The 15723-nt window shown below is 47.8% G+C and overlaps 1 protein-coding gene across 1 annotated transcript in view; it reads right to left on the bottom strand.

Annotated features, from left to right (window-relative positions):
• The window catches only part of LOC125356111 (stimulated by retinoic acid gene 6 protein-like), a 30418-nt gene that overhangs the window by 13202 nt on the left and 1493 nt on the right, over nt 1-15723 (bottom strand). The window contains exons 2-6 of the mRNA XM_048352420.1: nt 9744-9819; nt 7591-7691; nt 3671-3801; nt 1670-1790; nt 744-789 (exon numbers count right to left, since the gene is read on the bottom strand). Of these exons, the coding sequence (XP_048208377.1) occupies nt 744-789; nt 1670-1790; nt 3671-3801; nt 7591-7691; nt 9744-9819 (475 nt within the window). The remainder of the gene's footprint in view (nt 1-743; nt 790-1669; nt 1791-3670; nt 3802-7590; nt 7692-9743; nt 9820-15723) is intronic.

Genomic DNA, 15723 nt, shown 5'->3' with positions numbered 1-15723 from the left:
GGAGGAAAGGAGGAAAGGAAGGAGGAAGGAAGCAAGGCAGGAAAGGAAGGAAGGAAGGAAGAAAGGAAGGAAGGAAGGAAGGAAGGAAGGAAGGAAGGAAGGAAGGAAGGAAGGAAAAAAGAAATGTAGGTCCCAGCCCCTCAGCCCCATTTTCCAGTCAGGCCCCACCAGACTTCCACTCATCACACCCCTTTAGCCTTCTACTGCACCTAAGCCCCAGAGAGAGTTGGCAAGACTCTGTGCACTCCAGACTGGGGTCAGTTTCCCCTAGGCTATCCAGGAGTCTTTCTAGGTACCCTAGGATACCTCTCTTTCATGTCACTCCTTTTTCTGGGTCCAGAGCTACAGAGATGAACTAATTTCTACCTGCTCTGATAAGAACAATGTATGGCCATGTTGGAAGAGATTCACCCAGTCTGATTCGTTTATTTTACAGGAGAAACTGAGACTGCATGGAGTAGGAAAAAAATGGGGTTTGAAGTCAGGCAGACCTGACTTCCATTCCCAACCCTACCACTTCCTATGAGGTAGTTAATATGTTTGTGTCAGTTTCCTCACCTATAATATAGGCTTGATGAACTCCTCCTCCTGGAGGGACTGCTGTGAGGACCAAATGAGACAACACTAATCTGTAAATAGGCACCTGGGCGATCACAGGTACCTCACAAATGAAAGTGTCCTGAGCAGCTGAGGTCCAGGATAACCTGAGCAGACACCCTGAACACATGTCAACAGGGACTTACCTGCCCATGGGGACACTGCGAGATTTGAAGAATAGTGACTGCAAACCTGTCAGAACAGAAGCAGGGGTTTGGGAGCTAGATTCCCTCCTAGAAAAACCCCACAAATAGCCCCTGTGAGCACAGCCCACCCTGCACTCATCCATCCATCTTGCCTCCCCCATCTGGCCTCCCTGGGGTAGCAGTGGGTTCTCACTAATGTGTGTGTCCCTCTCCAATCATACCAAAATGAGTGTGTGCTAAGTACACTTAATGGGCCCAGATATAGGACAAAATCTTGAGAGTCCAAGTGGGCAGAGCAGGAAGACTTAGCAGCCATTGTCCTCAGAGGACACCACACACACACACACACACACACACACACACACACACACACACACACACACACGACCAGGTGGAGGAAAGACGATAACTCACTGATAACTCACACATATAGACCAGATGGCTAGACCCCAGGGTCAATGGGGATCTGTCTTATTTCTAGTGTATTCCCTGGCTCACAGGTCCTGGGCAAGGGAGGGTGAAGGAATATAGGGGTCTCTGTGAGAAGACACTGCCAAGGGCCTGGAGAGGAAAAGGGCAGGTGGTGGTGGCCCTTCAGGCCAAGTGAAGGCACAGCGACTTTCTCTGAGGACTTTGTGAGAAGCCATGACAGCACCGAGAACATCAGATGGAGGCCCCTGCTTCCCACAATGAGACCTTTGACGATTTTCAGGATTATTTTTTCCTGTATTCCCTGATGCCTATGAATATTCTGATCACCAGCAGCTTTGTGTAGGGCAGAGAGACTGCTGCTTTAAAGATGTCACTTTTGTCTACTCTGTGCCTTCTCCTTGTGTCCTCCAGAGGGAGCTCTTGGACCACACCCAGCCCTCTGCCCAAGTAGCGCTAATGGAGTTGGGGAAGGGAACAGGCAGCGTCCATCTTACCAAATCAGAGAGTAGCTGAAGCCGAGGACTGAGCTGGCCAGCTGGGACTTGGAGGAGAGGCAGGCAAAGAAGGGGAAGTATGACAGGCCGACTTCGAAGCCTCCAATCAGAAGCACAAAGGCTGTGGGGGTGGAGGAGGGAGGGCCAGAGAGGTGGTCAGTTTCTCTTCTCCAGACCCAGAGGAGGCCCTGGGAGGCTGAGCTGCTTCTCACTGACCTCATGTCAGGGACCTCAGGGGCTGGGACTATGGCCTAGTGGCAAGAGTGCTTGCCTCCTATACATGAAGCCCAGGGTTCAATTTCCCCAGCACCACATATATAGAAAATGGCCAGAAGTGGCACTGTGGCTGAAGTGGCAGAATGCTAGCCTTGAGCAAAAAGAAGCCAGGGACAGTGCTCAAGCCTTGAGTCCAAGGCCCAGGACTGGCAAAAAAAATTAAATAAATAAAAAATATAGGGACCTCAGGATGAGGTCAACCAGATGAGTGGGAAAGCCCCAGGTGAGGTCAAAAGGGAATAGCACAAGGTCTTTCCTTCCTGCCTGCCACAAACCCTTCCCGGTCCCTATTCATGACAGGTACCAAGTTTACTGTAGAGATGAAGACTGGAACCCCATACAGGATTAGCTCGCTGTATAACTGGTAAAGACAGACCACACAAATGAACGAACAAAAGTCAATGAGAGGAAAGTGCTCTGGGCACTTTTTCTAATGTCAGACAATCATCACATTGGCTGTGCCCCTAACTAGCTCTGAGATAGCCTGACAGGACCTAGAAAAACTTAATGATGCAATATAGTGCTTTGAGCAGGATTTGGGAAATGTCTTACAATGGAAGCACAGTCAACCAGCCACGAGGAGGAGGAAAGAAGATTGGGAAGACCTTCCTGGAGGTGGTAGCATTTAGCAAGGTGGTGCGATATGAGATGTAAGATGGAGAGAGGATCAAAGGGCAGCAAGGACAAGAGCTTTCTGGTCTGGGCTGATCAGTATTTGGGTGAAGGGGAGGGCTGGGGGCTGGCAGGGAAGACTGGTACCGAAATGAATCACTGTAGTGGAGACAGAAGCTGACCTTAACCCTCACCAAGGGCATGGGCTGGACAGAGAGGTTTTTGAATTGTTGTACAAGAGGTAATGGGACCTGTAGATTAAAGTTGCTCCTTTAGGCAGGACAGAAGACAGGGAGAACCAGGAGCCTCAGGCCAGTGTCAGCGAAGTAAGCCTGGTTCTTGGAGGAAGGTCCCTAGAACTTGCTAACATCAAAGAAGCAGCCATGGCCCTGTCTCTGCAGAGCATTGGGCAGGGGCAGGTTGGTGAGAAGAAGCAATTGCCTGGGGCTGGGCATATGGCCTAGTGGCAAGAGCGCTTGCCTTGTATACTTGAAGCCCTGGGTTCAATTCCCCAGCACCACATATACAGAAAATGGCCAGAAGTGACTCAAGTGGCAGAGTGCTATCCTTGAGCAAAGAGAAGCCAGGGACAGTGCTCAGGCCCTGAGTCCAAGGCCCAGGACTGGCAAAAAAAAAAAAAAAATAGAAGCAATTGCCTGAACATTTTTAAACCATGTCTAAATGACCTCTGAATCTAACTGGGACAAAACTACAATCCAGCTTTTGCATGAGTGTATGCTAGTACTGGTGTTTGAACTCACAGTGTGGGTACTGGCCTAGAGCTTTCTGACTCAAGGCTGGCGCTCTATCACTTGAACCATACAGCTCCACTTCTGACTTTTTGGTAGTTAATTGGATATAAGAGTCTCATGGACTTTCTTGCCTGGGCTGGATGTGAACTGCAATCCTCAGATTTCAGCTTCCTGAATAGCTAGAATGACAGGTGTGAGCCACCAGCGCCTGGCTGACAAACATGTTTTCAGGCTTTCTGAGCTAAGCATTGACTTTACATGTAACAAGTTTACAGAGTCTACCCCTGGATCAGAAAGGACTCCAGTGGTCTCTTAGAGCAATAACTTCCAGGTGACACTCCCAGCAGGTCAGCCCTAGTACCTTGGGCCCACTGCGGGACCCGCAGGGGCTGGTAGCCTTCTGAGAACAAGAACATGACCTTATTGGCTGTGGCCCCAAAAGCAACTCCATAGGACCATCGGTTACTGAAAGTCCCCACGAAGTCCAGAGGCCTGTGGACAACAGAAACAGCTCATGAGTCCAGAGATGATATTCCCACAGATCATTCCCCACATAGCCTGCCCACCTATGCAAGGAGGGACTGTGAGCTAGTGAGCTATTCTTTGTACATACCGAGGTCCCCTGTGTTGGGCTGGGCGCTAGGCATGGATTCAGAGTGTAGGAATGAGGCAAGTTTTTCCCCACAGAGACTCCAAGTCTAGTGGAGCTTTGTGCCATGGCACAAAACAAAAGGGCATCGGCATACATCTCACAACACAAATGGTATGACTTGACAATCCCAAACAAGAAGAATGTTTTACCTAGGTTTAGGGGAGACTGAACCGCATCCCTATACATCCTATGAGAATTCTTCCTTCCAGTATTCCCAATGAAGGTCTGGGTGTCACTGACTATTCTGAAACCGTGTGAGTGAAGGAGTTAACGCTGCCATCTATTTTGAATTAAAAAAACACTGAAAAGTGGCAGGGACAAGAAAATTGATCTACCTGATGCTCTGTGTGTACGTGTGCCAGTATTGGGGCTTCACCTCAGGGCCTTGTGATCTCATTTGGCTTTTCTGCTCAAGGCTAGCACTCTACCACTTGAGCCACACCTCTACTTTTAACTTCTTGGTAGTTAATAGGAAATGGAATTTTTTTTTTTTTTTTTGGCCAGTCCTGGGCCTTGGACTCAGGGCCTGAGCACTGTCCCTGGCTTTTTTTTTTTTTCTCTCAAGGCTAACACTCTGCCACTTGAGCCACAGCGCCACTTCTGGCCATTTTCTGTATATGTGGTGCTGGGGAATTGAACCCAGGGCCTCATGTATACGAGGCAAGCACTCTTGCCACTAGACCATATCCCCAGCCCGGAAATGGAATTTTATCCCCGGGCTATCTTCAAACTTCAATCCTCAGATCTCAGCCTCCTGAGTAGTTAGGACTGTAGATATGAGCCTATGGTGCCTGACTGCATATTCTTTTTGAAACCGGGAGATGAAATTCCCACATAAATGATGCCTCTTACTGAGGTGAAAAATAACATTCCTTATCATCAAAATATAGGAAGTAGAGACTAAGAATTCTGTACCAGCCTTATTTTTAACAATGACTTCCTTTCTATTCTCTCCACATAATTTGCTTTTTCATAACTTAATACCTTTTGTCCAATTCAGGATATGTATATTTAGCTCTAAATGCATCATCATTTCCTTATTTAAAGGCTCTTGTGTCATGTAAAACTTGTAATAAATAAGTTTGTATGCTTTGTCCTGTGATTCTGTCTTATTACAGTCAATAGAATTCTCAGGCCCAGTTGAAAAACCGTAAGAGGATAGAGGCAAATTTTTATACTCTCTTGTCCACAGTTCGCTGGACTATGGTTGACTACTGAACTTTGGATGGGCCAGTCAGGTGCCTGTTATTTTATCTTGATTTTGTGACCTGGAGGCCCATGAGCCAGTTAGCTGTTACTGTCCTTATCTGGAAGGTCATACAACATCAGGAGCACAGTGATCCTAGAGGAAAGCCAAGCTACAGAGACCCCAAGTCAGATGGCAAAGAGCGACACAGAAAAATGATGCCTCCTGGTGACACAGAGGGACAGAAAGAGTCAAAGTCCTATAAAGTCTCCTCTCTTGAGATCAGGTCTGGTGAGGTCCGTTTTGGGTTCTGTGAAATCTTTACAATTTTACTTTAAAAAATTTATTTCTTCTCCTTCCTGGTAAATAAGCTTCCCCCCTAACCAATAGCTTTTTAAAGGAATTTGGGAATAGCCTCTCCAGCCCAAAGGCCCATTTGGCCTGAGCCTTAATAAAAACTCAAAAGGTTGAACTGCAGGCAAGGAGTCCTGCTGGTCTCCCCCTTCTTGTCTCATGAAGATCAACTTAAGGGGCATGTTCTCTAGGAAGCCATCTGGATTTCTTATATCTGGGTCAAGCTGCCTCACCTTTGCCTTCCCCACCAAGTTGAAGGCCCTATTCCACATAGCACCACATAGGAAACTATAAACTGTGTGGCCTCATAGGAAACTATAAAGTCTCCTGGGGTGGGACCTAGTCTAGCACTTTGGAAAGAGTTGGTTGTTGCTCAGGGCAGATTTACAGGCCTGCATTCTGTTTAACAGAACTGAATTCCAACAAATCCCCCCAACTATAGTATTCAAGAGTCAAGTAAGAGGCTCAGTTTCCCCATTTTTAAAACAGAGATGGAACCCTCACTTTTGTTCATCACAGTCCCATGGGGACAGCAAATGAAAAACTGCTTTACAAGTCATGGAATGCCATGTGCATAAGAGGCGTTATATTTGTGTGTGTGTGTGCGTGCCAGTCCTGGGGCTTGAACTCAGGGCTTGGGCACTGTCTCTGGGCTTGGCTTCTTTTGCTCAAGGCTAGTGCTCTGCCACTTGAGCCACAGCTCCACTTGCAACTTTTTCTGTGATTAATCAAAGAGTCTCAAGGATGTTCCTGCCCCAGCTGGCTACGAACTGTGATCCTCAGGCCTCAGATTCCTGAGTATCTAGGATTACAGGCATAAGCCACTGGCACCTGGAAAAAGGTGTTATTATTTAGTGAGGGTGATAGGTCAAAATAATGAAGACAAGCTGATACTTTGAGGAAAAATGGCCAAGAGGAAAGTCAAACATGCCACAATCCACTTAATGCAGGGGAGTTTAATATTGTTCTTACTGTGTTTCTACCCCTTTCCATGTCCTGCCCCAACCCTTTGTGACAAAGGCCCTCTATGGAGTCTGAGGATCTTTATCTACCATGTCAGCTTTTTCCTTTCTGTTTATACACATGGCTTCCACTTGGCACTGTGAGAGGGGCCAATTGTTCAGAATGATGTCCAGCGACTACTCAGAGCTGGTATTCAGTGCCCTTGGACACAGAGAGAATAAGTGGGGCTGGACTTCTCCCACCCTGCCTCTTGGTTCAACCTTTGCTCAGTTCTGACACCCCAGCTTCGTCACACTTCTCTGAGGATGAGATATCTTAGAATATCCACAGCTTGGACCTGTGTATGTTCTGACACTAGGGTCGGGCAGGGGGGTGCAGTGGATCAGGGAGAGAAACTAGCACATCAAACCAGTCTGGGTTAAAGCTCTTGTCACATGTTAGCTCCATGGCCATAGTCATTTAATGTCTCTGAGCCTAAGTGTTCTCATCCATGGCATGAGGATGACAATCTTCAGGAGGATCCATTGACAAGAGGGTTTATGAAACTAAGGCATGCAAGTGTAAGGCAAGTGGCTCAGGGCCATGGCCACAGACAGCATGTAATGAATGTTAAATGATGATGGTGATAGAGATAATGATGCTAATAGTAGGGATAAACCAAGGCGTGATACAATTAAAACTCAAGGAAAAATGTGATAAGGGATTCAGAGACTCAGAAGGGCAGAGCTGGAAAAGGCCTGGAAGCCCCCCCCACCCCTGCCCTGATCCAGCAGGGCCTGGGATTAGTGGCATCACCCCAGCAAGAAGCTCCCATCACAGGGCACCCTCTCCCTCCTGTTTCCTGAGGAGCCGCAGTCCTAACCAGGGAAGGCCTTTTGCCCAGTGATCCGAGTCTCCTTGAGTGGTTTCAGGCATAGCTGGAAAGCCCTGGGCACCCAGCATTGCAATGGCACTTGGAAGGTGACTCTGACCTCTCTAAACTTTATTTGACAGAGTGGGGAGGAGTGTGTCTTGTAAGGGAGTGGTGGCAGGGAGGAAGTCCTGGGCAAGTTTTGACCTTGTACTTGGTATTAGCCCCAACCACAAGGTACCCCAAATGCCAGGGACTGACAGTGACTCAACTCACATGATGATTCCAAAGTGGGTCCCCAGGAGGAAAGAGGTGTCCTCTCTTTGTCTATGATGCGCTCGTTTTTGGAAAAAGGACAAAACCAAAATGATGAAGAGCTGTAAGGAGAAAAGAGGAGGACATCAGTGCACTCTGCCGGCCTGCCCTGGTGCCCTCACTGAGAGAAGTGCCAGCAAGCAGAGCATTCCAGAAGTCTGCAACACCTTCTTGTTGTTGGTTTTTTCTTGTGAGAGTTGTGAGGCTTTAACTCAGGGCCCAGGCCTTGACCCAGAGCTTTTTTGTTCAAGGCTAGCGTTGTACCACTTGAGCCATAGCTGCACTTCAGGCTTATTTACTTATTTATTTCCTGAACATTGATTTCCTCAGCTGTAAAATAAATAAATAAATAAATAAATAATAAATAGAATTAATACCCAACAGTCTGCAGATCATTCTTTGCTCCTGTGGATTCAGTCATGTTCTCCTGCATTTGATGTGCATTCACTCCCCCTTTTACCAGATAACATCTGCTGTCTCTATTTCCTTCCCCCTCATTGGCTCCTCAGCCCCTGCTCTGCTTTCTGGACACCATCACTCCACTGGAGTAGCCATGAACCATGACACCATTGGCCATCTTGATGCTCACTCTATTGCATTCTTTAAGCCCAAATCCACTTGATGTGTCAGCAGCCTCCAGCTTCCACAGTGTTGGCTATTTCTCTTTCTTTGAAACACTCATGCCTAGGCCTCCATCCAGCATGGCATTCAGAGCTCCCTCCATCACTTCTGTCCCCTTTGCTGGATCATTCTTTTTCCAGCCCCTATCAGCCTGAGAGCACTCATGGCTCTGTCCAAGGTCTACCTTTCCTCCGACCTAATCCTCGGCTCTTGGTGACCTCCACTTCCATGCCGTGTGTGTGTGTGTGTGTGTGTGTGTGTGTGTGTCTGTGTGTCTGTGTGTCTGTGTGTCTGTGTGCCAGTACTGGGGCTTGAACTCAGGGCCTGAGCCCTAAGTGTTCAAAGGTGTTCTACCACATTAGTCACAGCTTAACGTCTGGCTTTTACTTCTTAGGTTTCTTGGGTTTTGTTACTGTTGTTCTTTTTGGTAATAGAAGAGTCTCTGGACTTTCTTAGACTGGCTTCGAACTATGATTCTCAGATCTCAGCCTCCCGAGTAGCTAGGATAACAGGTGTGAACCACTGTCGTCCTTGCCTTTAGGGACCCTCTTCGCCAGAAGACGCACACATGGACTCTCCAGCTCAGTGCCTGTCCAGGAGCTCCACAACCACACAACTCCACAACTGGTATTTCTCAAATTCAGCCTGTTTCCAATAGAACTCATGATATTCCTGTCCTTGCTTTGTGCCTTCACCCACTCTACACCTGGAGCTTCTCTTTCTCCAGAACAAGTGAGTGGCTCAGGCCATAATCCTTCCAGCTGTGCAAGCCAGAGCCTCAGGGGATGCCTTCTCCCTCTCCCAAACCACCCTACCCAACCTGTTAAGTCCTATTGTCCTCTCTGCCCAAGATCTCTAGTTGGCAACCATCATGCGGGAGGAGCTGAGGTCAGCTCTCCCTGGACCATGCAATAGTTTCCTTAGTGATCTTCCAGCCTGATCTTCCCAAAGTAACCAGTATGAGTTTCAGAAAACACACTTGTGATTAAACTCCCTTCATGCTGAAAACACTTCAATTGCTTTCCACTGAGTAGGAAGACAAATTCCTTCACCCAAAGCCCCACTGGGCACTGCCTGGCCCGGCCCTGCTTTTCTTCCCCAGCTCTTGCATCTCAATTCCCTATTCCAGCTTTTTGGACCTTCTTGGTTTTCTGCATACGCTATTCTTCCACCCTCTACAGGAACTTTTCATGTGCTCTTTCCTGTGTCTGGAATGTCCTTTGTAACTTTCAACAAACTTCATCTCTATTATTGCTTCCTCAGAATTATCTTTTGTGACTCCTCTAAAATCCAGTATCCATGGCTATTGGGCCCTAAAATTTTTCTTCTGTGTGTGTTTTTGGTACATAATGTAAGAATGTGAGTGTATGTAAGAAGGAAATTTAAGAAGAAAAATCAGTGGAGTCTCTCTCCTGACCTAATCAGGTCTTGTTGGGAGGGTATAGTAGGTAAGCAACCCTAGTCTCATTCCTTCCCCTCCTGCCTTTACTTACTGATGGAATGAGGGAGTAGTGGAGGAAGAGCTCCATGTCCACTGAGCTGGTACACGTGACATTGAGCTGCCTGGTCCTGAAAAACAGCCAAAATCACATAAACATTTATGTTCACTGCTATACCACTGATGCCCAGCCTTTCATTCACAAAGACCATCTGGTCATTTTAAATGCTGCCTTCTCAGAGCTGGATACAGAGGAGATAAAGCACTGGCTGGCTAAGTTCTCATGTTTAGGTGGAAGAGAACATGGAAGCATTCTCTCTCAACGATTTGCTAATGGTGTACTTCTAAATAAGTATGTTAAAACCTATGGCTATGTCTCGCACTGTGGGTCAGGTTTACCTGGAAGGCAACATCTTTCATGCCTAGCATTAAGACTGGTCCAGCAGCCAGGAAATCCTCTGTCCATTAGTGTTTATCAATAAAGAGTGAATGGCAACAGATCAATTGATCTGCTGTAAGTTAGGCAGAGACAAAAGGAATAAAGAGAATGCTAGTGAGAAGGCATGGGAGTTACATTCTACTCAGGATCTACCCAGGGTGAAGTATTGTGGGTCTCTTGGCCCCTGCTTTTCAAAGTCTAAGTCTCCTCCACTATGAGGGGTAAGAGCTGTTGAGAAGGGCAATTGAGATTATGTGAGCCCTTACTTCAGAAACAATGAAGATCTAACCATAAAGTCATCATTTTTATATCTTACGGTATTGTATATTTTGTCATACTGGCGTCATCCATAGTACCTTATACAGAGTGTCACACTCCATTTTTTTCCAAGTTTAATTAAAAAGAAGTCCTAGCCAGGAAAGAAATGCCTATGGTCATGTGAAAACAGAACCAGGTAACTTGAGAACATGGGTGGGGTTGGCAGAGATGGCAGAGAACGATGGAAAGAGTGGTACTGATTGGGATGTGTTGTGCTCAGGAGCTGACACATTGGATTGAAACCCTGTTGTACAACTACTTAACGATAACTTAAAAAAAAAAGTAAATGAAATGTGTAAAATACTATGTAACAGAAGAATATGGACAGAATGTAGGTCAGTTTAAAATGTTTATATGAAAGAAAAACAATGCAATCACCCCAACAAATAACCAGGAAGAAAAAACAAATGACCAGGAAGAGAAAAAGCTAAGGACAGATGAAAAGAAAAACTGCAAAGGGGTAGCATGCATACAACAGAGTACCTGGTCAGCCCTGGAGAAGAGCAAATGGAAGCCATGCCAAGATGGCACATCACCTACAAAGAAAAACTGTTAGAAGAAAGACCACGAGGGGCTGGAAATGGGCCTAGTGGTAAAGTGCTTGCCTAGCATACATGAAGCCCTGGGTTCAATTCCTCAGCACCACATATATGGGGGGGGGATGCCAGAAGTGGTGCTGTGATTCAAGTGGTAGAGTGCTAGCTTTGAGCAAAAAGAAGCCAGGAACAGTGCTCAGGGCCCTGAGCTTAAGCCCCAACACTGGCAAAAAAAAAAAGAAGAAGAAGAAGAAGAGAAGATGTTGACTGCTCTGTGGTCCCTAAGTTCATTTGACAGCTTACTAGTGGTGGCCACTAACTGTTTGGGGGGAAAATCCAACAAAAACCCAAAAGCCCAAAACTCCAGTGAACTTGGCTGTTAGGTGATGGCTAGGAGCCATCCATGCACAATGATCTCTGACCCAGGGACACACATGGCAAGTTCAATACAAATCTGCACGGAGATTCTCACACAGGAGCTGCTTGGATATGTGACTGACAAATGAGGTCATTGGGAAAGTTCAGCTCAGACTTTATCAGAGGTCACAGGCCCTTGACTCAGTTTCTCCTCCTCCCTCACCCAAAGAGTCTTCCCTAACTCCCTTCCCTCTCCCATCTCCCCCTACCCCATCACCCAGGTACTCATTTCCTATTGCCTCATCTCTGGCTTTCAGCTTGTGGACTTTTCAAAACTAGAAGTTGCTGGGTGCTGGTGGCTCAGGCTGCGATCTGAGGATCTTGGTTCAAACCAGCCTGGGCAGGAAAGTCCGTGAGACTCTTTTACCGCCAAGTAACCACCCAGATAAGCCTGAAGTGGAGCAGTGGCTCAAGTGGTAGAGCACAAGCCTTGAGCACAAAAGCTCAGGGACAGCAACTGGGCCCTGAGTTCAAGCCCCACATATGTTTCATTCACACTTGACATCCAACCACCCCTCACCTCTCCCCTATCCTGGGTTTTTGACTTGAGACAAAGTACTCCAAAACTTCAAGTAAGTACTTGCTGCACGAATGAGTGGAGGAAGGAAGAAAGAAGACCAGTGAGGGAGGGCGGGGAAGGGAGGGAGGCTCCATACTATGTACATGGGCTGAGTCTGTCTGAGCTGCCCTTGCCCATGAGGCATCATACCCTCATCCCACTCCTGCTCATAGAATTACAGACATTCCAGGCTCTGCAACCCAACTATGGGTGAGGGCAGAATGCCTCCTGTCCTTCCTCTGCTCCCATGGGGCAGCCATGAACACCCACTTGGGCCCTTTCTACCTCCCAAGGTAGTTGCTTCTTCCACTGGGTCCTTGGAGCCCACTGGCAAAGGGCTGTCCGTCAATGGTTCTGGCCACAGGAGACCTGAGGGCCAATTCCACAGGCGAGCCATGCACTCTCTAGCACTATTCATCTCCTTCTATTGCCTCCCTGTCTGGGTCCAGTGAGAGTCAAGTGCCTGCCTGCCTTTACACTGTCCTCTTCCCTCCACCCCACCCCCACCCCCATCTCACCTTGTGGACAATTCTGGCCAATAAAAAGTCTTTCCTTGAGGCTGGGAATATGGCCTAGTGGTAGAGTGCTCACCTCATATACATGAAGCCCTGGGTTCGATTCCTCAGCACCACATATACAGATAAAAGCCAGAAGTGGCGCCATGGCTCAAGTGGTAGAGTGCTAGCCTTGAGCAAAAAGAAGCCAGGGACAGTGCTCAGGCCCTGAGTCTATGCCCAGGACTGGCAACAAAAACAAAACAAATAAACAAAAAGTCTCTCCTTTGCTGGGCACTGGTGACCCGCATCTGCAATCCTAGTTACTCAAGGGGCTGAAATCTGAGGATTGCAGTTCGAAGCCAGCCAGATAGAAAAGTCTCCAGGAGACTCATATCCAATGAACCACTCAAAAATAACCAGAAGTAGAACTGTGGCTCCAAGTGGTAGAGCCCTAGCTCAGGGACAGTGCCCAGGCCCTGAGTTCAAGCCCCAGGATCCACCACCACCCCAAAAAAAACACCCCCAAAAAACTCTCTCCTTTTGCAGAGCTGAAGGATGCCTCCCTGGCTGGGTCTGGAAAGCCCTTCAACCCGTTAAGCCACCATGACTGCCATCCTTCCAGGATCTGACTTCCTGTCCCTCCCTGTCTCTACCCAGTATGTGTCATGGTCAGCAGACTGTGGTGTCAGGGGCTCCCCTGGCCTTGGGGCCATAGCTACACAGTAGATTGCAATGTCTCATTGGGTTAACCAGTAGCCAGAGTGGCTGCCCACGCTGGGTCCTGTGACCAGTCCTGCACATCTATGCTGCCAGAAAGGTGACTCCAAAGCCACATACTTGCACAAAAGGCCCAGCTGCCCTCCTGAGCCACCCATCTCCTGGGCAGGACGGGAAAACTTGGATGAATCCTCCTGCTGAGTACTGTGGCTCTTTAGGTCTTGTCACACAGCCAAGCCCCTATTGGGAACTGCCTTCAAGGGCTTGTGTGCCCTGCTGAATGAAGGGTTCCCTGACTGAGGGAGCCAGGCTTGGGGCTCTGGCAGTCTGGATGGTCATAGTAGTAACTTTCCAGCTTTTCTGATTCCAGATCATCTGGCCAGGGTGCTCCTGAGCTTTCTCAGATGCAGATGTGAAAATGGCAGGGTTTGTGAGGGTCTGAGAGTAACCTTGGTACAAGGTCATCTGGGCACCGTCACGAGAATTCCGAGGGGGTTGAGGTTACTCCTCAGTGGTAGGGCATTTGCCTAGCCTACTCAAGGTCTTGAGTTCAATTCCCGGCACACACACACACACACATACACACACACACACAAATTCCATAAGGGAAGCCAACTTCTTTTCAAAAATGGAATAATAAAGACAACAATAGTAGTAGCCAGGTGTTGGTGCTCACGGCTGTTATTCTAGCTACTCAGGAGACAGAGACCTGAGGATTGTGGTTTGAAGCCAGCCCAGGCAGGAAAGTCCACAAGATTTATATCCATAAGCTAGAAGTAAAGGCATGGCTCAAGTGCTACAGTACCAGCCTTGAGCTAATGGGTCAAGCTAATTGCCTGCCTCCCGGGTTTCTCTTCTAGGAACCCCATGGGCCTAGTCCCAGAATAACCAAACCAGTCCTTTCTCTCAGGAAGGGAAGCACAAAGTTCCTTGGGCTGAAATCTGTGTCAGAGCCCAGGTTACCCTCTGTTCCATCCTCTCCATTGCTGTGTCCATTCCCATCTGTCCATACCACAGCCATCACCTTAGTCCAGGCCAACATCATCTTCACAGGAGCCTCCTGCTCCACTCCCACTCCAGCCCAGCCTCTCCCGAGACCAGAAGCACTTTCTTCAAAATCCACATCTGGGGCTGGGAATGTGGCTTAGTGGTAGAGTGCTTGTCTAGCATGCATGAAGCCCTGGGTTCAATTCCTCAGTACCACACATACAGAAAAAGCTGGAAGTGGCACTGTGGCTCAAGTAGTAGAGTGCTAGCCCTGAGCAAAAGGAAGCCAGGGACAGTGCCAAGGCCCTGAGTCCCAAGCCCCAGGACTGGCAAAAACAAACAAAAAAACACCAAACAAACAAAATCCACATCTGACCACATCAGGCCCGTCCCCTTCTCTCCTGGCCACAAAGACCACTGGAAGTGCCTCAAAAAATTCAACACACTTTCACACACAGACTGAAGGATGATATCCTTGAGGGAGGGACCCCAAGGCATAATGCCTCTGAACATTTAAAATAGTTTTTATTGAAACAAATTCCAGGAGATAGAAACTTAGATAGTGGTGTTGTTGATTCTTTTTTTTTTTTCTTTTTGTGGTCCCGAGGCTTAAACTCTGGGCCTGGGTACTGTTCTTGAGCTCCTTTGGCTCAAGGCTAGCCCTCTTCTATCTGGGCCACAGAGCCACTTCCAGCTTTATTTCTGTGGTTACTGGAAATAAGCGTCTCAGGGACTTTCCTACCTGGGCTGGCTTTGAACTGAGATCCTCAGATCTCAGCCTCCTGAGTGGCTAGGATTTCAGGAGTGAGCCACCCTCATTTGGCGCGCGCGCGCGCGTGTGTGTGTGTGTTAGCAAGGAAAGGGGAAGCACTGAGGAGGAGGGAGGAAGGGTGAACAAACACAGACACGGTATTCAGTATACATTATGTGGAAAATGAACTGTGCAACTCATGGGCAAGGACGAGAGGGAGCGCTGGGGGCAAGCCAGGAAAGAATGACATTGTCCAAAGAGAAATGTACTCATTACCTAACTTACGAAATGGTATCTCCTCTTAATAATAACAGTAAAATTATATTTACAAAAATTAATTACTGGGCACTAGTGGCTCTCACCTATAATACTAGCTACTGAGGAGGCTGAGGTCTGAGTATTTCAGATTGATGCCAACCCAGGCAGGAAAACTCATGATAGTCTTATTTCCAATTAACCACCAACACAGCTAGAAGTAGAGCTCTGGCTCAAGTGGCAGAGCACTAGCCTTGAGCACAAAAGCTCAGGACAGCATCTAGGTCTTGAGTTTATACCCCAGCCATGACTGGCACCAAAAAACAACAAGAAGGGGCTGGGGATATAGCCTAGTGGCAAGAGTGCCTGCCTCGGATACACGAGGCCCTAGGTTCGATTCCCCAGCACCACATATACAGAAAACGGCCAGAAGCGGTGCTGTGGCTCAAGTGGCAGAGTGCTAGCCTTGAGCGGGAAGAAGCCAGGGACAGTGCTCAGGCCCTGAGTCCAAGGCCCAGGACTGGCCAAAAAAAAAAACAAAAAACAACAACAACAACAA

Source organism: Perognathus longimembris, chromosome 1 (assembly GCF_023159225.1).
Source record: "Perognathus longimembris pacificus isolate PPM17 chromosome 1, ASM2315922v1, whole genome shotgun sequence".
NCBI classification, from domain to species: domain Eukaryota; kingdom Metazoa; phylum Chordata; class Mammalia; order Rodentia; family Heteromyidae; genus Perognathus; species Perognathus longimembris.
Note: the sequence above shows the minus strand (reverse complement) of the source record. Positions and strands in the feature narration are given on the sequence as shown.